We start from the raw sequence: 25,511 nt of genomic DNA, 5'->3' as shown, positions 1-25,511 counted from the left end.
TCATTGACAAACCTCATTATCCAACCTCTTCATATCCATCCTCTATTATCCAACCTCGGGCAACGAATGCCTAGTGATGATCTACACTACAGTATATTTATGTCTGGTTGTTTAAGACAGTGGTTCTCAAAGTCCATCAGTTCAACCAATTTAACCATAATATTTTATACTTTGGATATTCAAAAATAGCCAATCTACAAGCTCAATCTACAGATAAGCTATTTTTCAAATCTTTTGAAAATTCTTGAAAACATCTCTTCCGGGGGGTCCTGTTTGGGTGCAGCGTATGTTCTGAATTGTTCACAACGGGAGTGCAGCGTTTTTGTTAACTCCACCAGCGAGTGTTTATTTCTCGTGCCGCGTTCACGTGTGGTGCTTTGATCTGCTTGCCGAAAGAAATATGTTCAACTCAGACGTAAGCCTCAAGCGTAAGCCTGGGCGTTTTCATGGACACGGTCCCTTATTGTCCAACACTGCTGAATTCCAGTTTGCTTTACCTATTAGCTCGTTTTCAATTATAAAAATTACATTTCCTATAATCCCTCCCATACACTACAAGATTTTTGAGAATGTACTTCATAATGTTACAGTTTTTTTCAGACCTCCAGTTCTATAGGCAACACAGAATGGGGGGACTTTTTATTATTTCCAGTGCACACAACTCCATAGAAAAATGTGTTTTATCCCAACAGTGATATATAGGCATATATAGTCAGCTAGTGCCTATATAAAGTGTCTTCAGTGTGTATATGAATATACACACTTTACATAGGCTACAAGCAATTAAAATCACGCAATTAAAAACAATATAACATGTTTACAATATATAATATATACTGTATACAATATATAAGTGTATGCTTAATCAAACAGTGCTTTACTGGCCTTGTTAAACATATATATGCGAGTGCACTTGTGAGATGACTTGGGAGCGCAGCGTGACATCATCAGATGCCTATAATCCCTGTGATATTTAAAAATATATATTTAGGCATAAATGGACTGAACGCCTTTATTTCCAAGTGACAATGACAAGCATATAGGCCTATAGCTTGCCTATATTTGCAATTAGACTATAAGCCTATAGGTGTAAGGGGCTTAATCATTCACACATTTAAAGTGCTTTAACAGTCATTCAGATGAACGGCAGATCTGGTCATCTGGGTCAGGATGAGCGATTATGCGAGACGGGACTGCGGCAGGCTCCGTTTAAACAGCGACACCAGCACCAGCACACACCAGCCTTCATCCATATGTTTATGATTCAGTGGCGTACACAGACATTTAGAGGGGCAAGTGACAAAAGGGCACCTTGTGCAGTGCGTGGAACCGGCCGGTTGCCTTAATAGTGTGAGATTTATAGGATTGTGGGTCCTAAATAATAAATTTGAAGCTTTGTTTTATATCAAGAATTGATCAATGTCACCATGGTCCACATACATACATACATACATTAATTTTTTCAAAAGGGCACATTGCTGTCCAGAGGGCAAGGGCAGGTGGTGCTCTAGCACCCCCTAGTGTCTATATGTGCACGCCACTGTTATGATTCATTCATCAATCACTCCATAAGTGTTGATTATTTAATGACTGCCTTGCCAGCTAGGTTATCTCTCATTAACGTGCGGTGCAGGGCTGCAGGCATCACGACTCACCCACCCACAGCATGCACACAGCAGTGTGCTGTGCAGTGTGTCAGAACAGTAGCCTACAAACGTATTCCATTCATGGCGATGCATGGCGAGTGACGTGTCATGTAGCCTTGGTGTGTGCGTGGAGCCGTGGACATGACAGCCAGACAAGCGAGGTGAGAGGGAAACATGTGTGTGTAGGGTAGGCCTACAGCTACTATTTAATTCATGCAGGTGTTTGTTCGTTCTTTATTTATTTAAGATACAACACACCAGTTGGGCTTGCTAGTTGCGTATGCGTGTGTGTGTGTGTGTGTGTGTGACTGTGTCAAATTTGGGGAAGATTTTACACTCCATTGATAAATGACGGCTTAACTTGCGTGAATGCGTACTGTATGTGCGTGCGTGTGTGTGTGTGTGTGTGCGTGCGTGCACGTGTGTGTGCGTGCACGTGTCTGCATGCGTGTGTGCCTGCATGTGTGTGTGTGTGTGTGTACGTACATGTACCGTCATAGCATGAGGAAGTGACTCTTGCAGCCCGCCGCTGTGTCCTGAATGAATCTTTGTTTTGTTTATTTTGATGTTGTTAAATGATTGGTCATACTTGGTCTGCCTGTGAATGATAATCAAGAGCTCCTGAACAGCACGCCTTGTCAAGTGTATGCGTCTGTCTGCCTGTCTGTCTGTCTGACACACGCGCACACACAAACACAGTGTTACCTGTAGTCCAACAGTGCCCCCTGTGGGTTAAAAATGAAACCCTTCTTGGTAGAGTGGTGAGAAAGATTGATGTGAATTGTGAAATGGTTGAACTGTCTGCAGCACACATAGAAAAATAATGCCTCTTCAATGGCTCTTTGAAAGCCTATAATTTAACGGTTCTACGAAGCACAAGAACCATTGCATTTAGTGAATTGGTTCTTCATGTTCCTCATGAAGAACCAATTGTTCCTCATATGGTTCTTGAGAAGTTGTTTTAATACTGTTGTTAATACTTTTCATTCGTTCAACATCCTATATTAAAATTGTCTAGAGGGTCAACCGACGGTTGGTCGGCGGTGGGTGTAACATGCAGACCTATGAAGCGCACCGTTGCGGTCTAGGTCTACGTCAGGTCTATGTCAGGGTCCTCCGGGGACCTGCAGGCACACCATTGCTCCAATTCTCACCAAACTAGGCCCAAATGCTGTTCAGGGGTCTGCCACGACAATAGACACTTCTACGTTTCGGCCCCCAAACTCTGGAATGAACTCCCCAACCACCTCAGAGCTGCTCCCTCTCTCCCCTCTTTCAAAACCTCACTCAAAACCCACCTCTTCAAAAAAGCTTTCCCCAGTTGACGTCTCGCTTATCCTTTTATCTTTTTAACCCTGTATCTGTTATGTTTTATTTTGTCTTTTTTCTCTTAATAAAGTCTGTTCTTAGTGTTCCCTGTAAAGCGCTTTGGGTATTCAGAAAAGCGCTATATAAATCTGAGCTATTATTATTATTATTATTATAAATCCCACCCCAAAAGCGATTATCCAATGCCAATGCAAATAGTTTAGCAACAGTTGCTAAGCTGGGAAAGCTTCCATCACCTCATAGCTGTTGTTCCTGCCTGTCGACTACAAAACAATACTACAACATGACGTAACGATATCATTCACTTCCGACCGGATCATACCGAAATGAAATGGTGCCCAGGCTACTGCAGCTGCAGGCCTTGTTGACTAGATTTAGAAGACATTTTGAAGAACATGCATCTCAATGGGTGAGAAGCGCAGCTTCCCAGACAAAGAGTAGGGTGGGTGAGGCTTAGGGAAGGGTCAAAATTGTCACACAAAAAAAAGCAGTTTATAAAAACCCACACAGACACTTTCAACGTGGCAGACCTATGCTGCCCATGTCATTATGTCCGGATGGCTGCCGTGTTAAGTGGAGCCGTGTGCATTTTTTCCAAGGCATGTTTGTTTTAAGGATAAATCAATCGATTGTGTTCCGTATTGAGTCAATGGAACTACCATAGTATACTTTAAGTTCACATTCATCGGTATCACAATGAAAATAATACCATGATTTTTTAAATATTTATAGTTTATCATAATTTAGCTAATTATCCGGGGCCCCACAGGTTGGGAATCGCTGGGTTGAAAGTTGTGTGTTTTTGTGACTCTGTGCTCCTTGGTTTATTTACAGTTATCTCCAACTTTCTGTTTACTCTCCAAGGTCTTTAACTGCTTGGCTGAATACACAGACAGCCACATTATAATAATCACTGACAATGGGCTCTCTCTCTCTCGGTTGCCCACCCATCGTCTTCTTTAACGAGGGGCAGACTCTTTTTTACTTTCGTCTCATGAGCAAATCAATGCCCAAATAAAGCAGGGGAGACCATTCGCTAGGTCGACTGTGTTGTTAGCTACGCTAGCTCGCCAAGTGCTGGATCAATTTGCGCCAAATGAGTCTTACCTCTCAACCGTATTGAACAAAACAGCGACAGAGGAGAGGGAGAGAAAGAGAGGAAACAAAAAAAAACATTTCAATCTCCCTGTGCGTACAGACAAACAACAACCCAATCTTAACTGATTAGGTTGGGAATTGATGTTAAAAAAGAATGTAAAAGAGAATGTTTCTGAAACTTTGGTTTGGAGTGCTCCTATGGGTACTCAGACTTTATGTAGCACGGTATGTATGTATGTATGTAATTTATGTATGTATGTATGTATGTATGTATTTGGTTAAAATGGGTGGGGTTTAAAAAAAGGCAAAAGCTTGCTCTGGTGCACTGGCCTAAAAGTGGGTCCTTAAAAACTGCTAAAACGTCTGAAATGTATGTATGTAGGTATGTATGTATGTATGTGTGTAGTATTTAAAAGGGGGGGCTTTTTAGTAAAAAGCCCAGCCCACAAAACCTTCATATATTTAAAACAAATCCAAAATAAGGTTACCAGTGAAGGGCAAAATGCCTATTCACTGGGGACTATGCAAGGCAGAGGCGTCCACCCCCCTGAGTCCAAGTTAAGCTAGACGCATACGTATGTATGTATTTGGTTAAAATGGGTGGGGTTGTATGTATGTATGTATGTATGTATGTATGTATGTATGTATGTATTAGGGGTGTAACGAATACATTTAAACATTTACATTCGCGAGACGATACGTATCACGATACATGGCTGAGGATACGTTATGGACGATATTGGTTCATTATGGCGATCGGATCTGATATGATTTAATGATTTGAAATCGATACAGTAACTATTTAAAATACATTGACATTATTTTAAACTAAGTAATTAAACCACTCTTTATTTTTTCTTCAAATAATTGCTAAATACCACGCACAAAAATGTATTATTGATACAATCAATCATTTGCATAGCAAAACTATTCAATACAGATTATTTGCATTGCAAAGTACGATACAAAGTCAATGTTCCTGTTTTCATTTTTATATACATTTCGATGCAGTTACTATATCGTTACACCCCTAGTATGTATGTATTTATGATTTTCTTTAATGGTTAACAATGTATCGCACATTCATAAAAACCTGTTAAATCTGGAAACTGACATACAGTAGGCTACATGCAAATTGTTAATATACATTAGCCATCCACAGAAAGAAAAAAGGTTGCCAGCTAGCTTACTTGAGTAGAGAATATATATATTTTACTTTTTACTTATAGGAGACCCACCTATATACATGGTTTAATGTTTTCTTTTGTTTGTTTTAAAAACGCCATTGACAATGAAGGGAAAATTTACGTCATCATATTGTCTCTTTATTGTTAATGGCATTTAATGTTTGTGTTGGCACCATTTATTTTACATCACCATTACATCACCGAATCAACACACAAAACAACCACTGTATGATTTGTCAAGTATGATGTAAACCACTGCAAGGCAATCTCAGATATGTCAGCCCACTTTGAAACTGGCCTGCAACTATTGCAAAATAACATCTTAAAATAATGAGGGCTGGAATAGGCTATTAGTAACGGAAGGCAAATAAGGGGAAACTACTCCCCAGATATCTATTGGAAATGTGGAAGATATAATTCAATATGCTTAGGGGTTGGTTGCAAGTGAGACCATTCTATGAAAACACATATTTTATGTAATCTACACAATTAATTCAATATGCTTAGGGGTTGGTTGCAAGTGAGACCAATCCATGAAAACACATATTTTATGTAATTTACACAATTTCTGACAAAGCTGAATTCAACCAAAGTGCCTGCAAATAGGCAGATATAGAGATCTGATTGGTTGTCTAGAACTGCCAATCTGCCCATATATGGAGATGCCTGATGTAATCAGTATACGCCCACAATGTGCGCCCGCATCTGCATTATGTTGCTCATGGATGGACAGACAGACTATCCATTTTTACTTTCTATCATGTGAGTGTGACATTTAGTGCAGAGGCTACTCGATGGTGAATTAGTATTGTAACATTCTCCTTGGCTTTGACTGCTTCAGTTTTACAGTCTATGGTTCAGACAGAACATCGGACATATACACCTCGGCGTGGTGGAAGGAGGTGGTGGGGGGATATTTGCCTTTTTTCCGTTGCTCGTTATGCAGGCCACTGACTAGCTCTGGTCCATAGCTCTAATGCATTGCATTTAGAGAGCTGGACCAGAGGTAGCCACTGACTAGTATCCAGCCAGGTCGGTCATTCGTATTGCGCTGCGCACATGCTTATGTAAGCGAGGTGCTAAGCAAGGGTTGTTAACTTTTGGTAGATATCAATCAATCCGTCCACTCCATGTGCGTGTGCACGTGCACTTGTTGCATGTACGGCTGCATGCTGTTTCACCCACGTTTGGTTAAAAGTTATATCAAGTGATGTTTTAACATTACAAACTTTCCAAATAACTTTAGTATTCAACGTGTCGGGTCCTAGCAACTCCTTCTGTCTTCTGTGCTACCATGCTATCCTGCTGCGTTCGCTCCGCTGCTGACAGGGAGGAGAACTGAGCAGCAACACAAGGAGGGTCGGGCGGTGGGAGCAAAGGGGACAGATCTTCAAATGAACACCGTATTGAGCCTCGACACGTTGTTAGCTTGCAGCTCTGCTCTTTTTGGCCGAACGACACCGCCGTTCAGAAATATAAATGTAGGTATAGGACCGCGACTATAGAATGTGCACTTGCTGTAGAGCCTTGTCTTTATCACGATTGAATGGTCATTTGTAGCACCGGTGCTACAAATTATTTTACAACTCGCACAGTGCTATTTTTAGTAGCAAATGCGAGCACCTATAGTCGCACTGTCGAGCCCTGGCTGTACTTAGTGAGCTGCACGAGGGAAAATGCAACCACACTTGCAATATCCGTAATTGCACCATTCTAGTTGTTTCATATACTTATGGTGTTGCAAACAAAAACAGATATAGATAACCTATTACTAAAGAGAGAGCTATGGTGGATTCTTTAGATACAGCCACTGGAGGTTTACATAGAGTTCATAATGTAGCTTTAATACTTTTTCAGTTTTTTCTTTCTGTGGTTTTTCAAAGAGAAAACAACAGATTTTTGAAACCGTTAGATTGTGGATACTACATATATGAATGTCCCAAAAATTAGGGGGACCATGTTTATTTGGCCTTAGAGCCAATGGGTGTTGACATACTGATATACTCAGCTTTGTCTATTGTGTTTTTAAAACTTTCTACTTTCATACACTTACTAAAATCATATTGATATAAAAAATAATGATGTATATTTGTGCACTAACTTTGATCATGTGAAGAAATGTTTGCCAATCATGTTTCTAATCACTTGTTTGAGCCACCCCACAACACCAGATGTGGCTGATGGCTCTTTTGTCCACACTGTATAAAATGAATAATTTCCTGTTATCTCATTTATACTTGAGAAAGACCAATACGGGTCGAAACATTGTATGTCCTCCTGTGATTGTGAATAGATTTACCTGGAGCATTACAAAGTGAGTTGCGAGCCCTTCCTTTTGTTCATGATATCTGTTAGTTTAACAGTTTGGCTCAGCACCAAGATCGGAGGATGTGCACCGTTTTATCTTATTCTGCAAACAAAAACAAAATAATGTAAATCTTGGGATCCGTTGCGATGATTGACGATGATGATGATGAGTCTGTAGGTTTGTACCGGGACTGGTTCCCTCCTACCAGTGGAGGGGTCTACCCAGGGCTCAAGACTAACTTTTTTCACCACCGTCCCGGAACCGTCCCAAAATACAATTTGAACCGTCCCGAAGTAAATGTATACCGTCCCGGGATTTTTTTTACAAAAAGCACCACTCAAATTGTGAAATTAATAAAATAAAGGTAAACCAAACATACAAGTGTCAAAAATAAGTATATACCAAAGCAAAGTAAATAAAACAAATCAACTTCAAACTAAATAATTGAAGTTAAAACCAACAAGTGTCCCCGGCAGTTACAGTATTCCTATTGTAATAGAAATACAATTAAGCCAAACAAATAATGTACTGCATGTATTGAATACATGCAGTACATTCATTGTTTGGCTTCATGTTTCTTCTGTAGATACACTGATTTAGTCAAAATGCTCCCAGATGAAAAATAGGGCTTGGTTAAAAATGTTAATCGAATTAATCAGAGGCTTTGTAATTAATTAATCTAAATTAATCACATTTTAATCGCATATCAATATTCGACCTGAGAACAGTGATTTTTATTTTCAAATGGATTTTGTTATTTTGGTGTAGGCTACTTGATCAAGACCAACAGATAACGTGCAGCAATGCAGGTATATGAATACTCAAATGTCTATTACATGGTTGGCATGAGAAAACAAATAAAAACAACTTTATTAGGGGGAATACTAAGACGAAGGATCAATAAATAATAATAATAAATACAATCAATGTGGAATGAGAGCGTTTTGATTTTGGGGTGTACATTCCACAGTGTTGGGGCAGCAATTCCAGAACAATCTGAGCATTAGAAAACATCTGTTGCTTCAGATGATTATATACCAACATATTATTTAATGTCGACGCCAGCTAGCAAGCCTAGCATGGAAGCTAACGTTAAACGTTGGTGTAGTGTAGCCCCATGTCCATATGGAACCTTTCTGTGGCCCACAACCATGGTCTTATCCACGCTTCCAACCGATAGTTTTTCGATCTAAATGTCTCATCCACGGGGCAAAAGCAATATAATTCCTATGATTCCGTTGGGTGAATGTAGTGTGTGCGTTGTTGTTGTTGTCAACGGGAGGACAGAGCATTGGTTGACGGCACGGCAAATTCTCATGCTGCTCATGGCTGCACACGAAATGCGCATTTTCAGTGTAAAAACTCCTCTCGTCCCGAAACCGTCCCGGATGAGATACATTTACGTCCCAAATAGATATTTTACAGTCCCCGGGACGTCGGGACGCCGTTAATCTTGAGCCCTGGGTCTACCAGAGACTAGAACATGCATGGCTACATAATGTTGAACGGTACATCTGACAACTGATTTTAAAGAAACCCCATTTTTGGGGGATCCCAATCTCTACTGTATAATTGTGTAAGTGTTAATTGATTTCTATTAAGATATTTGTTTGGCTTTTTCTGCCATTATTGATAGGTCCCTTTATGCAAACAAGATGATGCCAACTATGACGAGCACGATGGAAACAACTAAAGCTAAGATTAACTTCTTCTTACGGGACTTCTGCTCGTAGCCGGCCGCTCTCCCCAGATGCTCCGTACCTAGTTCCACGTAAACCTGAGCATTCTCCACGTTTGCTTCAATGTTGTGTATCATCTCTGCCTGATCGTGGACCATCAGCGCCAGCTCCTTGAAGATGTAGTTTACATCCATTACGTCAGACTCCAGCTGCCTTATGTTGGCCTCTCGCTCCCTGATGCGCTCCAGGTCTTTGTCTGTGATGGCGGCTTCCTGCATCCTGGTCTCACCACCGTCCTCCTCCTGGTTGTAAAAAGACATAAGATGTCCATCTTTATCTTCAGCTGACAGGAGGAATCCGTCCCTCGCTCGGGCGACGGACTCTTTTTCCTTCTCGGCTGCACGGCGCTGCATGGTCTGGAAGCTGTGGAGTGCTGTGGAGAAGTGGTCCATCAGACGATCCCTCTGGATCTTCTGTCGCCTCTGTTCCGATGGCGGAATTGAGTCTTTCAAGTCTTGCAGGTGTTTGTTAGTTTCTTTTGCCAGTTGGTTGGTGTATTGTTTTATCTGACGCAGTCGGTCTTGAAGTTCACTGGTGTCCTGTTCGGTCCCTAGTTGGTTTACCATTGCCTTGATCTGAGCAGTGTTCTCTACAATGGTTTGGACGTTGGAACTGCATGTTTGAATAAGGGCGTTTTGGTGGATGTCGGACATGCTTGTTTGAATAAGTGTATTGGTGTCCTGGGGCACCGCTACCTGGCACATTGCCTGTCGGAGGAGGTTTTAGCACTTTCTAAGAGGAGGATAGACCTTTCAAGAAAGTGAAGACAAAGATATTTGGCTGTTTCACTGAAAATCTTGTCTTATAAGTTACTGTTTTATAGTGAGCTCACAGATTAGGTCATCCGTCACCATTAATATATGGAGATCTCTGTGTCTGGCTGTGTCCATGACCATATATGGAGATCTTTGTATTTGTCTGCCCATATAGGATTTCTGTGTCAGCCATGCATAAATATGCCACAAAGCTATGACCATATATGGGCACAAAAGGGACACAGACAGACAGACACCCATATACAGAGATCTCTATATATGGAGATATACAAATATGGGCACCGTTCCCAATGGGCATCAATCATCCCAACATATTAATAATACATATAGCTGCAAGCAGCGATAAGATCAAGGGTCAAACCAGAAAAGCAACAAAGCAATACAGAAAAAAAGCTATACACAATATGCACATGAGCCATAGAAACACATGAGAGAACTTGAGAGAAATAAGACAAATCACTTAACAAATGATTACATTAACAGCTAGCTTGCACAATGTCTTTAGACTAGGACATATGTCTAAGATTCAGCATGAACTGGATTGTCTGTTGTGCCTGTATCCTCCTGGATCCGTCTGAATCCTCCAAAGAGGATTGCGCGATCGCCAACCATGGCCATATTAATTATCGTTGGGATCAACCTTCTTCCAGGAGTGGGTCTCTGGCTGGAAGCTCCACAGATCATTGTGGATCCTGTCAAAGTTGTAGCCACCAAATATGTACAGCTCTGCCTTGTAGGCAAAGGCTGAATGGCAGGTGCGTCTTTCTGGAACAAGCTGTGCCCTATAAGATGTGCTCAGCCAGTAGTCTGTCTCCATGTCAAACACTCTGATGCTATTGTAGCAATGTTCTTTGTCATCTTGGCCACCAAAAACAAACATTTTTGTCCCGATGATGGTGGCAGAGTGATGCACTGAAGGCTGCGGCGGAATGCCTCCACTGTAAATTAAGGACCAGACCATTGTGGAGGTGTCCAACTTCCAGAGGTCATTAGTGGGTCTAGTCAGCCGGAATCCTCCATGGATATACATGGACTTCCCAAAGACACAGGCTGAGTGGCCGCACGTGTCCTCTGGAACAATCCCAGAAATCTTGGGCTTGAACGTTCCGTGGGTGTTGACGTCAAATGCATGGAGCACGTTCCAGTATTACCCTCCAGAGATGACAACCCAGTCCAACACCAGTCCTCCCCAGATGTAGATGATATCTTCTATCAGCACAGCTGTATGTCCCAAGCACGTGAGGAGGACCTCAAAGTCCATTTCTTCTCTTCCATTTATAAATGGGGGAAACTTCATCCATTGCAAAGACACTGAGTTGAAGATGTCCACATCGCTGTTCACCATTCCATATTCTCCAAAGGAATACACCTTGTGCCCTACAGCTACAACAGCATGACCGCCTCTCAGAGGCACTCCTTCCGGGTCCACCGTCCAGAACAACATTTCATCCAGAGATCCTGTTTCTCCTGAAGGTGAGGAGTCTGGAAAGTTCTCAATAGTGCTCCTTGGAACTCTTAGACGTACAGTTTAAAATTGAGCTAAACTGATCACTCTGATGTCACTATAAGTTCACCATTCCTAAACATGGAGTTCCAATTCAATCCCCCAGTGGTGGTGCCATGTCAGGTGACGTCACGTGACCATAGCAACCTGATATCAACAAACATGGACATCATTAAAGGTCCCTCCGGTATCTCATGAGCCGTCCAACATCAGGTCCTCGATGTGTCATCGAGGACCTGAGGGAGTGCAGTGCCTGGCATGAAGTCAGATAGGCGGTTGTCCAGAATCCGCTGATCCGACCGAGATGCACAGATATAGGCATTCTAGAGGTCCAGGCCTGAACACCTTTGAGTATGTATGACACTGTAGTGAGGGGCACTCGAATCATCATACATCATCACATTCCGGCCAATCACAATTATTGTAATCACTTTTTATCCTCAAATCCGTGGTACACACAGGCACAGACAGCCGGCTATAGGAGGGGCTAGAACCCCAAATAATAGTCGTAATAGTCGTGTATACTGTAACACTATTATGCAGATGATCAATGTGTGTTCCCTAGAAACTGCTTCCCCTCAGTATTCCTCCACTCCTCATCGACTGGACTCACAACTTTTTGAGTAACAAGAGTTCTGGATGCTACGCTGCGGAGCTACTGCAAACCGTGTGAGGAGTTGTGAACACCTCACGCTGCGAGGCACTGTGAGCTTGCAGATCGGCTATTTTCAGCTAATGTTCCCCACATAATAGGGATGCTGAAAAAACAAAAAACAAAGTTACTATCGCGAAGATCTCCCCAAAGGGGTCCTGGACCCCTTTGTACCCCCTTACTGTGGTTTTATATCAGAATGGTCAAATTGTCTCATGCGAACACGGTTGGCATTAGTACGGTCTGTAGACTGTAGCCTAGGTGCCGCTACGCCCGCGGCCCGGGCAAGAAGAGTCCTTTTTTACCCCCCTGGTTGCCCCCGGACCCGACGTTGAGAACCATGTTGGCACAGAAACAAATGTCATGGACTTGGTCAGTCCAGGAAGTCGATGGGCTAGTTCGACCAATCAGTGAAACAGACGCCTCTTGATCTCCCTAATATGGCAAATTAATCGCTATAGCAACCCCAGCCGGGGCAGAATGTGGAAATACCCGTGCCACGCAGCAGTCTTCAAATGGTCATCGTGTAGGAAAGGAATTGCTATCTAACTATAATTTCTGTGTCTAGCATGGCGCATCATTGACGAGACGGGGATCATGGCGGCCGTTTGCGCACCAGGAGTGATCTCACAGCTGGAAAGTGCTGCCAAAGTTTTAACGGCCCCGCCGTCCTTTGTCAGTGCAGAACAGAGGCAGCGTGCCGAGCACATATTCCTCTCCTTCAGGAAGTCACAATCACCCTTTGATGTCTGCAAACACATCCTAGAGACCAGTCAGGTGGACTATGTGTTGTTCCAGGCTGCTACAGCCATCATGGAGGCTGTGATCAGAGAATGGATCTTGTTGGAGAAAAACAGCATTGAGTCGCTACGAACGTTCCTCCTCACCTACATCTTACAGAGACCCAACCTACAGAAGTATGTACGTGAGCAGATCTTGTTGGCGGTGGCGGTCATTGTGAAGAGAGGGTCCTTGGACAAGTCCATGAACTGTAAGAGCATCTTCCACGAGGTGGGACAGCTGATCAGCAGCGGGAACCCCATAGTGCAGACACTGGCCTGCTCCATCCTGAACGCTCTTCTTAGCGAGTTCTCAAGCTCCAGCAAGACCAGCAGCATCGGTCTTAGCTTGGAGTTCCATAGCTCCTGCAAGAGACTCTTTCAGGAGGAGGACCTGCCTCAGATCTTTGTTCTGACCATGGAGGTGCTGCAGGAGTTCAGCTGCAGGGAGAACCTCAACACCCAGATGTCCTCTGTGTTCCAGCGCTACCTGGCCCTGGCCAATCAGGTCCTCAGCTGGAACTTCCTGCCGCCCACTCTGGGGCACTACTACATCGCCATGTTCGACTCCACTCCGAATGTGATGCTCAAGCCCACAGAGTTGTGGAGGGAAGCCTTGCTGGACAAACGCGTCATGGACCTTTTCTTCACCCTGCACAGGAAGGTCCGGGAGGACACAGACATGGCCCAGGATTCATTACAGTGCCTGGCCCAGCTGGCCTCCATGCACGGTCCCATCTTCCCAGACGAGAATGCCCAGATCTCATATCTGGCCCACTTGGTGGAGGGTCTGCTTAACATGATCAATGGAATTGAGATCAAGGACTCGGAATCGGTTGGAATCTCTAACATTATCTCCAACATGATCACCACGTTCACTCGCAGCATCATGGACACCCTGCCCAGCGAGCTCTTCACCTCCTTCATCAACTGTCTCACGTTTCTCACATGCTCCTTTGGACGCAATGCCGCACTAGAGGAGGCTCTGGAAAAAGACGATGAAGTTTTCATGGAGGCCTATGACAAGCTGTTGGTGTCATGGCTGACCCTGGTGCAGTACAAAGACTATTTCCCCCGAGGCTGCTTCATCCAGCCGGCCGTCCAGGTGTTCAACTCCTACATCCAGTGTCACCTCTCTGCACCCGATGGCACGCGCAACCTGTCAACGAACGATGTGTCATCGCATGCTGGGGAGAACATTAACGAGCTGCAGGAGGATGACAGGGAGCTGTTCTCTGACCAGCTAGCCAGCATCGGCATGTTGGGACGTGTGGCTGCTGACCACTGTATACCTCTACTTATCAGTTTGCTGGAGGACAGAGTGACACGACTCCATGGCCAGCTGCAGAGGACCCAGCAGCATCTCATGGCCTCCTCTGAACATGGCTCAGAGGACCGCAAAGTCCTGGACAACCTTTATGAAGATATCCACTGGCTTATACTGGTCTCAGGTTATCTATTAGCGGATGACCCCCAGGGTGAGACCCCCCTGATACCCACAGAGGTGATGGAGCTCTCTATCAAGCATTCAACGGAGGTGGACATCAATACCAGCCTGCAGATTCTGGTCTCGCTGGGGGAGAAGGCCTCTTGCATCCCTGGCTTCGACCGCACCGACTTGGTTATCAGGCTACTGTCTTCGGTGTTGAGGATATCCGAGGTGGAGTCGAGGGCGACCAGGGCCAGCCTGATAGAGCTGCTCAGTCCTCAGATGGGCAAAGACATTGTGTGGTTCCTTCGACGGTGGGCTAAGACCTACCTCCTGGTGGACGAGAAGATCTACAAACAGATCAGTACCCCTCTGAGCATGGTGTTTGGCGTAGACACAGAGGGAGCCCAGTGGATTGTGGGATACCTGTTGGAGAAGGTGATCAACAACCTATCTGTGTGGAGTGCAGAGATAGAGTTGACCAACTACACAGTGGAGCTACTGGTCACACTGGTTGGGAAGAGGGAGAGCGCCAACATGGTGGTTCAGTGTGAGAACTGGTGGAACCTGGCCAAGCGATTTTCTAGCCACAGCCCTCCTTTCCACCTGCTGTCCAGCTCAGTCCAAAGAACCCTTATGAAGGTGCTGGTTCTGGGAGGAACCGCACACATGGACTCTGATGCAAAGCAGCAGTACTGGTCTGAGGTGATGCACCCTCTACAGCAGCGCTTCCTGAACCTTATCAATCGAGATAACTTTTCCCAGATCAGCCAGGAGGGGGACGTCAAGCAGGAGATTATGGCCACGTTGGAGTCCCTGTGTGGCATCACGGAAGCAACGCAGATTGACAACGTGGCTCTGCTCTTCTCCTTCCTCATGGACTTCCTGTCCAACTCCATCAGCCTCATGGATGTGTACCATGGCAATCCAGAGACCATCAACCTCATCATCAAGGTGTTTGTGGAGGTGGCTCACAAACAGATCTGCTACCTGAGCGAGAGCAATTCTATGAAGCTGTATGAAGCGTGCCTGACGCTGTTGCAGGTCTACTCTAAAAATAACCTAGGCATAAAGCGGACAGACACCACGGCTGAGGAAGACCAGTACCAGGACCTCCTGCTGATCATGGAGCTACTCATCAACCTGCTGTCCAAAGAGTTCATCGACTTTGGCGACAATGACAGCTCGTTCCATAGTCAGGGGCAGGGCCTGCCGGCCTCCAACCGGACCGTGCTGGCGGCAGACGTGGTTCTGTACGGCGTCAGCATTATTCTTCCTCTCATGTCTCAGGATCTGCTCAAGTTCCCCTCCCTGTGTAACCAGTACTACAAGCTCATCACCTTCATCTGTGAGATCTTTCCCGAGAAGATTCCTCAACTACCCGAAGACCTCTTCAAGAGCCTCATGTTTTCCCTAGAGCTGGGAATGACAGTGATGGGGTCAGAGGTCAGCCAGCTGTGTCTAGAAGCCGTCTCTCCACTGGCACAGCAGTGTGCCAAAACACAGGAGAAAGACACGCCCCTCTTTGTCGCCACGCAGCACTTCCTGAAGTTGGTGTTTGATATGCATCTGCTGCAGAAACACAACACAGAGATGACGGTGGCCGCCGGGGAAGCCCTATACACACTGGTGTGCCTGCATCAAGCCCAGTACTCTGAACTGGTGGAGACTCTGCTGGCTTCCCAGAGAGATGCTGTCGTTTGCCAGCGCCTGGCAGACGCCTTCAACAAACTGACGGCCAGCTGCAGCCCGCCCACCATTAACCGCAAGCAGAAAATCACCTTCCTCAAGAGCTTGGAAGAGTTTGTGTCCAATGTGGGAGGTCTCCTCTGTGTCAAATAACCTCTGGAAACACACTCATATACCCACCCGGCACCAGAGCTATGGGTAGAAGAGACAAACGAAAAAGACAAACCCACCACTCACTACATTGTCAGCTACTCTGAAGTGAAAACTGTCCACCTTTCTTTTTTAAGAGGCGCTAACCCTTCCAGTACATACACCGTATAATTTGAAGATTAAGCAGCCAAGTCTATGGGATTTTTGATGTTTGTATAGAGCACTTATGAAGTAAAGTGTCTATATAATTTAATATTTGTTTAGAGCATATATGGTCAACTGGTGGACCAGGGGCCACATGCGGCCCCCACCGTCACTTAATGTGGCCCTCACGTTAATATCAGAATACTGATATATTATTGATTTCAGCTGTTACAATTCCAAACAAGCAAATATGTTGACCCGCTTTAATTACTTCAGTCTAAATTAGTAGCTTGTCTTTTTTATGTCCAATGTTTTTTTATTTAGTTCATAGTTATTACCATAACTATAATTAAAGGCATTTGAAAGGCATTGGGAATTAAATAAAAAAATTACCTTTTCAGGATTCCAATTAAAAAATAGCAAAAAGTTCAGGATTTCAATTCAAATATTAGCCAAAATAGCAGATCTAAGCTCAAAACGCGTCGCAGTGTGACGCGTTTTGAGCTTGCAGATTGTCTATTTTTGCTACGACAGTAATACGCAATGTGGCCATCTGGAATGACCTAGTGTGGAACTATAGTGGCTCTCTCCATCGTCAAATTTTCCCACCCCTGGTTTAGAGCATTCATGATGTAAATCTTTGTCAGCCAAGTCTATGGACTTTAATGTTTGTTTAGGGCAGTAAATCACAACGTAAGACGTCATGTGGCCGGTATAAATAATACATCTTGTAACTAATTGTGTTTCATACAAGAAACAAGCCAGGATGGATAAAGAACAGAAACAGTACAACTGTAACTAATGTGGAAACAACTTCACAAGAAACAGTAAATTGAAACCGCACCGGATAATTCCTAGAAGAAAGAAAGGAGCCAGATTGTTGGCTGTCTCCTCATCATGTAGTAACGTACGTGACGTATAAAAGTAAAAAAGGCTCACTTCACACAAGTGTGATGTTTATATAAAAGGCAGCATCCCCACACTAAAAACAAATGCCTGCAGGAGTTCTAGACAGAATATAATAAAAATAAATCACACGCGTGTGAAGTGACGGTGCTCTTATCATACAGTCATTCAGTACATCACATTCCGTGCTCAGCCAATCAAATCATCACTATGGGGGGTACACACATTTCTCAGCCAATCAAATCATCGCTATCGGGTACACACAAGCACACAAAGCTGGGCATATAGGAGGGCCCCTCAATAACAGATCTAAAAGCTGACAACGCCTCTCGATGCAACAGGTTCTTCTAGATCAGTTATTTGTTTGTTGATGATGTAACAAATCTCTAGCAAATAGCAGCTCTGTTTGGACCCTCTAGCTCAGAGATGAGGTCCCGCTGTGTTGAACCGCTAGAGTCTGCATTGGTTTGAAAGCACTGCAAACCACAAATTGATTTTAAACGCCCAGAATAGTCCATAGAGAAATTATTGATTTATGAAAGAAATGAAAACATCCATAACTTATTAACTGCACAATACAGGTTTGCCAGTGCTACCACTTGCTCAATGATATAGGGCTATAGGAAAGTCATTTTTAACCTTATTCATCCACACTAATGCTCATTATAAGATAGCACCATATCTGTCTTCTCACTCTGTCTCTCAAAGGAGGGCTGTGAACAGAACAATGGCTACATGCAATCTGTCTAGGAAGAGTGAGGCTGTAGTTTAGCTTGGAATTCCCATCGCCAATGTCACTGGTAGGCAGGTTCCACAGTCCATCCCACCAATGAGACAGAGTGAGTGGATGGAAATAGTGCCATATAATGCGCATATACATGAGGACCAATTGTACGAAGAGAAGGTTGAAAGTTGATTACGTTTAAGAATGATAATGAATGCATGTAAACATAGAAATAAAGCCATTTACAGAAATAAAGGTCTATGTTTATGATCAATAAATAGCTGCCCCATAATAACAAATAATTGCAGATGGCAGAAAACCCACCAAGGACAGCGATCCTGGAGTCAGACTTATTGAGGTTGGAAAATCCTCCTTTCAACTGGTTTGCACTATGATTATATTTGCAATCCCATAGTTGGAACGGTGGGGCGTTGCTATAGGAAGCAGACAAATGTAAAAAGCTTCTGTAGGCCTCAACCGTATATAGTATACGTTGGGGTATGTACAGTATATATAGAGCCAGATACAAAATTGAATATTAGCGAAAATAGCCGATCTACAAGGTCAACGCACGTTGCATCACCATTTTTTGTATCAAAATCCCCCCCAACAAATCTAACCCTGGGTAGAAATACTGTTGTTTCTCATTGCATGTGAAACATGTTCCTTCTGCAAAATGTGTGCGTGCGTGTGCATGTGTGTGTGCGTGTGTGCATGCGTGTGCGTGTGTGCGAGCATGCGTGTGCATGCATGTGCGTGTGCTGTGAAAATGAAAGCGGAGAACAGTGCAGATATTTACTGACATTAAATGGGTCCATCTTTGGGCGCTCGTCACAGGCAGAAAGCGCCAGAGGAAGAAGCACTCCCCTGGGCCTGTCATTTGATTTGGGAGATAGTAACACCACACAATAAACGGATCAATTTACCCCGGCGTGGCCTGGCCACCACTCCGGGCTGTAGCTCTCTGCTTCATGGAACCCAAATCTGCCCCGCTTGCTTTGCACGCTTTTATTCCCACCCTCTCTTTCACTCTCGTACGCCTTCCATCGCTCTGTGGTTCGCTTAATGGAAAGGCTGGTGAAATGTGTGAGAGTGTGTGTGTGTGTGGGTGTGTGTGTGTGTGTGTACTGTGTGTGTGTGTGTGTGTGTGTGTGTGTGTGTGTGTGTGTGTGTGTGTGTTGAGGATTCTCAAGACAAACAATTGTGTCAATGCCTTTCTCTCTATTCGGCCCATTTGCTCTTCACAATTCTGTGCATGGGAATGTGTACTTGTGTGTGTTGCCCGTCTACAGTATGGGTTTGCACACTGGTCATGTGATGTGGGCGTTTAAGACCTTTTAGTAAAATTGCATTTTAAAAATGTGCATTTCCCTGTGTGTGTGTGCGTGCACGTGTGTGTGCGTGGATGCATGCATCGGCCTTGCAGTATGCCAGTTTGAAGTTATCTCAGATGTAGTAGTCTCCTGTACATGCATCCTGACTGAATTGTATTGTAATATGATTGAGGTCAAATCACATGTGAAATGAGGTTGTAAAAAACCCCAAGATGACACCAAGTCATATCAAATCCATAGATCAACTGATGGAAGAAGTACTCAGATTTGATATACATTTATTTTGCAGTCAACACTAAACGAAAATTCCAAGTTTTATTCACAACATCAACTTTGTTGAGGTTTTTTTAATGTTCATGTAATAAAGAAACTGTAAACAGTTGGGGAAGATACTGTGACGATATAGTTTTACAAACAGCAAATTACGTATGCCATGCCGAAAGAAGCTCACCTACAGCACAGCGGCCTCTGGGGAAATTAGGAATCTCAGAAGTTTACTTCAACTTTGTCACATCATGAGTTTTACAGCAGATACTGTACAAAGGAGAGGGTGAAATCATTATGTGCAAACTTCCTACCACTACAATTACAGTACAATTAGGGTTGGCAACCGTCCCTTGAAATAAGCAATTGTCCTTTAGAAACTTAAAGACGTGTCCCTAAACTCCTTGAATACTGAGAACGAGAGAATGAGATAAGTTACCTTTGCACAGGTAGCCTTGCCCGCGAGAACGAGATTTGATTTATTGTGGTGTATCCAGGAAAAAAGAATTAGCATGTTTTAGATGAAAAGAGAAGGATCCAGGCACACAATGTTAATAAGATGAAATAGGCATGATCCGCGCGTAATAAATCATTAATCCAGCGTTGCGCTGATGAAAACAGTGATTAAAGCGTTACCAGGCCTCATTAGCCCTCAGTAACTCCCCGCCTCCATCATATAGCTGAAAAACAAAGTCAGCTCACAGACAGACCATGTTTCAAAATTGTCTGGTACTTTCTAGGGTAGAGCTCTGCCTCCCAAGCAGACAAGAAGTTAATGAACTGCTGGACTTTTGGGAATGAAACAATGCCACGCATCTTACAAGTTCAAACTAGCCTGGAAACCAGACAAATCTGCCACAGGGAAAAGAAAAGAAAAGTCCCTGGGGAGATTGGTGTGGTCTTCACCACAGAGTTGTGGGTGACCAATCAGAGCCCACTATTCAACGTGCAACTTTTTTTGCTGTGACATTGGAATCGGTTTGTACACCGAAGTTCCAGACACAGTCTGGCCATGACAGACTAAGTTCATATATATGTAGTTAATATAATACGTACAGTGAGATTCTATCTTTTCTGGGTGTCCCTTGTTCAGCACTCGGGTGTCCCTTTTTGTATTCCAGCTTGTTAACCACTCCGTCCCTATTTCAAAAGAAAATACTGGTACCCAATCTACAATGCATATCTCATCATGTCTAAGCCTCAACTGCCTTGGAGACGGTTCCACAGTAGCGGATTTGAATGCCATCAATGCATGGAATGGGACAAAATCACATTTAATCAGAGCATTGAATGCTGCATAGACGCGTCTACTGACCTACCGTCTCCAGGGCGAAACGTTATCTTGTGACGTTTGAGAAATTCAGTAGGCTGCATTCTGCGTTGATCACGGCTACTGTTTTGACAGCGATGATGCACGATGTCCGACATTACTAACCCTAACACGAAATCTATTATCTAACTCTAACCCTAACCCTAAACTCAGTCTTAACTGGCCATGTACTGTAGTCAGTTGACAACACGCAGTGTCGCTGGTAGCCGTGATCCACCGCACAGAATACAGGATACTGAGATCTTTGTAGGTCAATAGACGGCTACTGAGAGCATTCAATGCTCTGATTAAACGTGATTTTGTCCCGTTCAATGCATTATGGCATTCAAAACGGATGTCCACAGTTAAGGACATTTTAGTACCATCTACTAAAATGCTGTGCCTTCCATTCTGCTGCTTAGATACTGTATTCGGAACTACAAGTCAACTTACTGTGCATACTGGAAGCATGCTAGTGTTCTAGCAGGCGTATGGGGCAGCTCTTTCAACTCTTAACTACTAGAACCACATTTTCTGAGGGGAGCATTTACCATAAATAGTCTTTCTGCAAGCTCTTTTCTGCATATTTTGATACAGGATGTGCCCGATGTTTGCAATGTTACATCTTTGAAATGTGTTTCATGTACGAATAGCTGGTCAAAGTCCCATATTCCTTCACGAATACAAAGTATAAATTGCATGCATGAAGACATCCTTCTAACAGACAGACATACACAAGCAGAGGCACGGTAATAGTTCAGTGTTCAGAGCTTTGGCACTGCCCACTTTTGATGTGCTGCCAACTGGACCTGAGAGCACTGTGCCTCCCATATACTGTAGTACATACCCACACATATACAATGCCCTCCTTCCACCCCTGCACTGCAAAGTCCATAGAGTTCATTTGACTCTGACAGCATACTAAAAACGACGCTTATGGGTTTAGTACAAAATGTTAACATATTTGCAGTGTGTGTCAATTCCCCTTATAGATGGGGTGGTATGATCTTTGTATTGATTCTGTTTTTCTTGTGTCTGTGAGGTGACAGTACTTCATTAGACCACTTGGTATGTGTTTCTTATGTTTTCGTATTGGTGGAACCGGGTCCGATTGCTGCACCTCATGGAATAAAAGCTGGGCTATGGTAGTCTCGCTAGACGTTCAGAGTTCTCCGACACGTCTGGTGACATCTAAATTCATTGAATGGAAAGAGTTCGGAAATCTTAAGAAATAATTGCGTTGCGAAGCCTTGCTGTCCTTCATATCGGGACGGTATCAAGATTGGTTTTCAAAGCACTGCAGTGGGCGTAGGTTTGTCAGCGGACATTCTGGTAGCTACTCTAGTCCATAAATTGAATTTAGAAATTGTTATTTAATGTTATTTAAACGGTTGTTTGGTTCATTGTTTACCTGCTATCCTATAGTTTCATATATTATTTTAGTATAATGTTAGACTGATGCTAAGTTCTTACTTGGTATACTGAGAGGAACAAAGACTGCAGAAGCAGACAACCCGCAACACAAATTATAAGAGTAAATTCTTCAAGGCTCAAAGATACGATTTTGAAAGAAAGAAGTGCCAGATTTATTACCTCTGACTTGCCAACGGACGTGTTACCTGGGACCTAAATTGTACTATCCCGAGTATATGCTACAGTATTTTTAACCCAGGCCGTACTCTGTCATGTGCCCATACTACTACTATGATACTCTGGCATATAGTGTAGCACTGCCTGCCTCTGCACTCTGCTGCTATTAAGTGCCATTGTGCCCAGAGGTCGAAAGAAATGAAGCCTTTGAAAGGCTTTTAAGATCTCCGAAGAGTAGTGCCTGGAAGAGATTAGAAGAGGGGGAGAAGTGATAGGAGAGTATAATAGATGGTGTTTTTCGCCGTTTGTCGGTTTTGCACCCCCTAACTTATCCGATCTACAAACTCACACCGCGCCATGGATGCCACAGGTTGTGAGCTTGTAGATCGGCTATTTTAGGGGCCGTGACACCGGCACGTGACGGTTGGTAAATTGAGCGTCAGACTTGACATGCAAACAGAGGCATATTGCCGGTGAAGACAACAACCATTCAGACATGTGGGCGGCCAAGCAATTAGAGCGACAAAGAGGCAGAATGGAGTTGGCAAGCGAGGCAAGTTGGTGGGAGAGCATGCAAAACAGGACGAACGGAGAGCCAGGAAGAATCAGGAGAGAGACGGAGAAGGAGACTGAGAGACAGGCCGAGAGATTAAGAGAAAAAGAGAGGGACGGACGGACAGACAGACAGACAGACAGACAGACAGACAGACAGACAGACAGACAGACAGACAGACAGACAGACAGACAGACAGACAGAGCTAATGGGAGAGAAGGGATAGAGACTGAGAGACAAAGAGAGAGGGAGACCGAGAGAGAGAGAGAGAAAGGGAGATAAAAGGAGAGAGAGAATTGTAATGTCAGATAGGTGTAATGACATTGATTGCAGGGCAGTGAGGGGTGAAGGTGGTGTTGTTTGTTTGATTAGGTTTGTCGCGCCGCGCCGCGTTTTGCCGGCTGTCATCGCTTATCATTTAAAAGCTCTGTCTTTAATCCCTAAAGTAAACAAAAGGTCCAGGTCAAACGGAGAGAGAGACAACCGTTTATAATTTTTATTTATTTATACATATGCATTTCTTTATTTATTTTTCATGTATTTTATACTTGACCCCATTTCTTTGTCATTTTCTTTTGTCAATGGCAAGCCTGTCTTTCTCAAATTTTATTTTGAATTTTATTTTCTGTTATTTTGTTGTGTAGTTTCCCCTCGATGGATTTCGAGGCCTGAGTTGGGTGGAGGGTGGGGGTACAACTGTAAAAGCCCAATTCAGAACGCATTGCAGAGAGGAATTGAGGGCAGAGCGGCCGAAAGGACACGCTACTCATCACGACTCCTGCCGGAATCGACACTGCAGTGAATGTTGCAGTGTTACTGTATGCGTCGCTCAGCTGCCCATGCGAAACCAAAAGTGTGGAATCCAGGGTGGCCTTCAGCGGTGCCGTTGCCATAATGCGGCAACGGCGAAGTTAGGGTTTAAAGAAAGAATGAGTGTCAATGTGTCTCCTGGTCTTATCGCCTTATTGCTTCTGTCTTTTCCATATTATCTCATCTCCGTCGCTCTCCCTGTAGCCCGATTTAGAGTTATGTTGACACGGCGGTGGCGCTCGCCGAAAAACAGTGGATCTGCAAGCTCCTGGCGCGTTGTGGATAGACATTGGGAGCTTGCAGACCGACTGTTTTCCGGTGGGAATAAATTGAGCATGTCTCAGCAGCAGACATCTTATGGAAGCAGGGAAGGGGTGTTATCTATGAGAGAGTGGCAGTGTAGACGGCACTATCACTCCACAGTAATGGAGAGAAGATCTCCTGCAACAGAGTGATAGACGGGGTGACTTCTGAGAGAGAGAGAGAGAGAGAGAGAGAGAGAGAGAGAGCGAGAGAGAGAGAAAGGTGAAGTCTGGAGAGAAGCAGAACAGAAGAAAAGCAAGGTGTTAAGTCTTCACTGATAGGAAAGGATGATTGCTTTTTTTCTCTCCTTCTTTTTGGGTGGTGGGATCGAGGGGCTCAAGGAGATAAAAGTTGCTGGATGCCAGGGAGGCGAGGGGGAAGACGGGAGGCCCTTAGCAACGGAGCAGAGCTTAGAGCAGCACTATGTAACTTTCCTCTTCAGTCACGGATTTGAACCCGTGCTGACATTTTCACAATTGAGCTAATAGAGCCTGCCTGCTTGCTCAGGGGACAAATGTAATCTTGACCATCAGGTCAAAGTTTGTGTCAGATACTGTGTTTAGGTGAGGCATGACCTTTGACACGATCAAAATGTCTCAATAGAAGACATTTTATATTATTAACCTACTTTACTATACAGAACTTGCCCCTGTAAAAAGTCAAAGTAAATTAAATATAGGATTGTGACCGGCCGATGAACAAGTGGAGATGTAGACTGAATTTCATAAAATGAATAAATGTGAATATAAAAAACCACTACACTGCTGAGAACACCGCTACAGCAAAGCTCAAAGCTCCCCTTACAATCTGCGTCTTCACATTAGGTAAACAAAGATGGCTGCACCCCAGCGAAATCAGTACTCGCTACTGTTACAGATAGCTTTTTACTTGCAATGCTGTTAAGAAATGATTAAAACTCCCCCTGTCAGGTGTAAAGGAGCAACTTGGACACTCAGGCATGAAGGAAGCATGAGTTCAAGTCCGTTGCTCTCCCCTTGTCCCCCATATATGGGGACTAGGTTGGTGGAGGGTGTGTAGACTAGAGCCCAGCATCACATTAGATGATTGACACAGGGGTGAAAAATGGGTTACAAAATCGTGGGATAAGAAATATATTAAAAAAAAAATGATTACCTGCAATATCTGTACAATGGACTTCACTAGGATTTGGATAAATTCCACTCCCGCATTACATCGTTTATATGTTAAATTAAACCGGAAGCAGAAACGCTTCCGGGTGCTGTATACAGTGTGCTGTATACAGTGTGCTGTATAGAGTGTGCTGTAT

The 25,511-nt window shown here is 43.9% G+C and overlaps 2 protein-coding genes across 2 annotated transcripts; one reads left to right on the top strand and one right to left on the bottom strand.

The window, feature by feature from the left end:
- Positions 1-9,210: 9,210 nt before the first annotated feature.
- On the bottom strand, positions 9,211-9,873 carry LOC308322212 (syntaxin-12-like; the record flags this gene model as incomplete). The annotated part of the gene is made up of 1 exon (XM_080773406.1): positions 9,211-9,873. One exon carries the CDS (start codon positions 9,871-9,873, stop codon positions 9,211-9,213), a length of 663 nt encoding a protein of 220 aa, XP_080629532.1.
- A 2,963-nt stretch (positions 9,874-12,836) lies between these two features.
- LOC308322827 (exportin-4-like) lies at positions 12,837-16,289 on the top strand (the record flags this gene model as incomplete). The annotated part of the gene is made up of 1 exon (XM_080774302.1): positions 12,837-16,289. The coding sequence occupies one exon, from the start codon at positions 12,837-12,839 to the stop codon at positions 16,287-16,289; it is 3,453 nt and encodes a 1,150-aa protein (XP_080630428.1).
- Between the last annotated feature and the right edge of the window lie 9,222 nt (positions 16,290-25,511).

The sequence above is a fragment of the Protomyctophum bolini genome (assembly GCF_963924005.1).
Source record: "Protomyctophum bolini genome assembly, chromosome: 10".
In the NCBI taxonomy this organism is placed as follows: domain Eukaryota; kingdom Metazoa; phylum Chordata; class Actinopteri; order Myctophiformes; family Myctophidae; genus Protomyctophum; species Protomyctophum bolini.
This window is presented reverse-complemented; position numbering and strand designations above follow the sequence as displayed.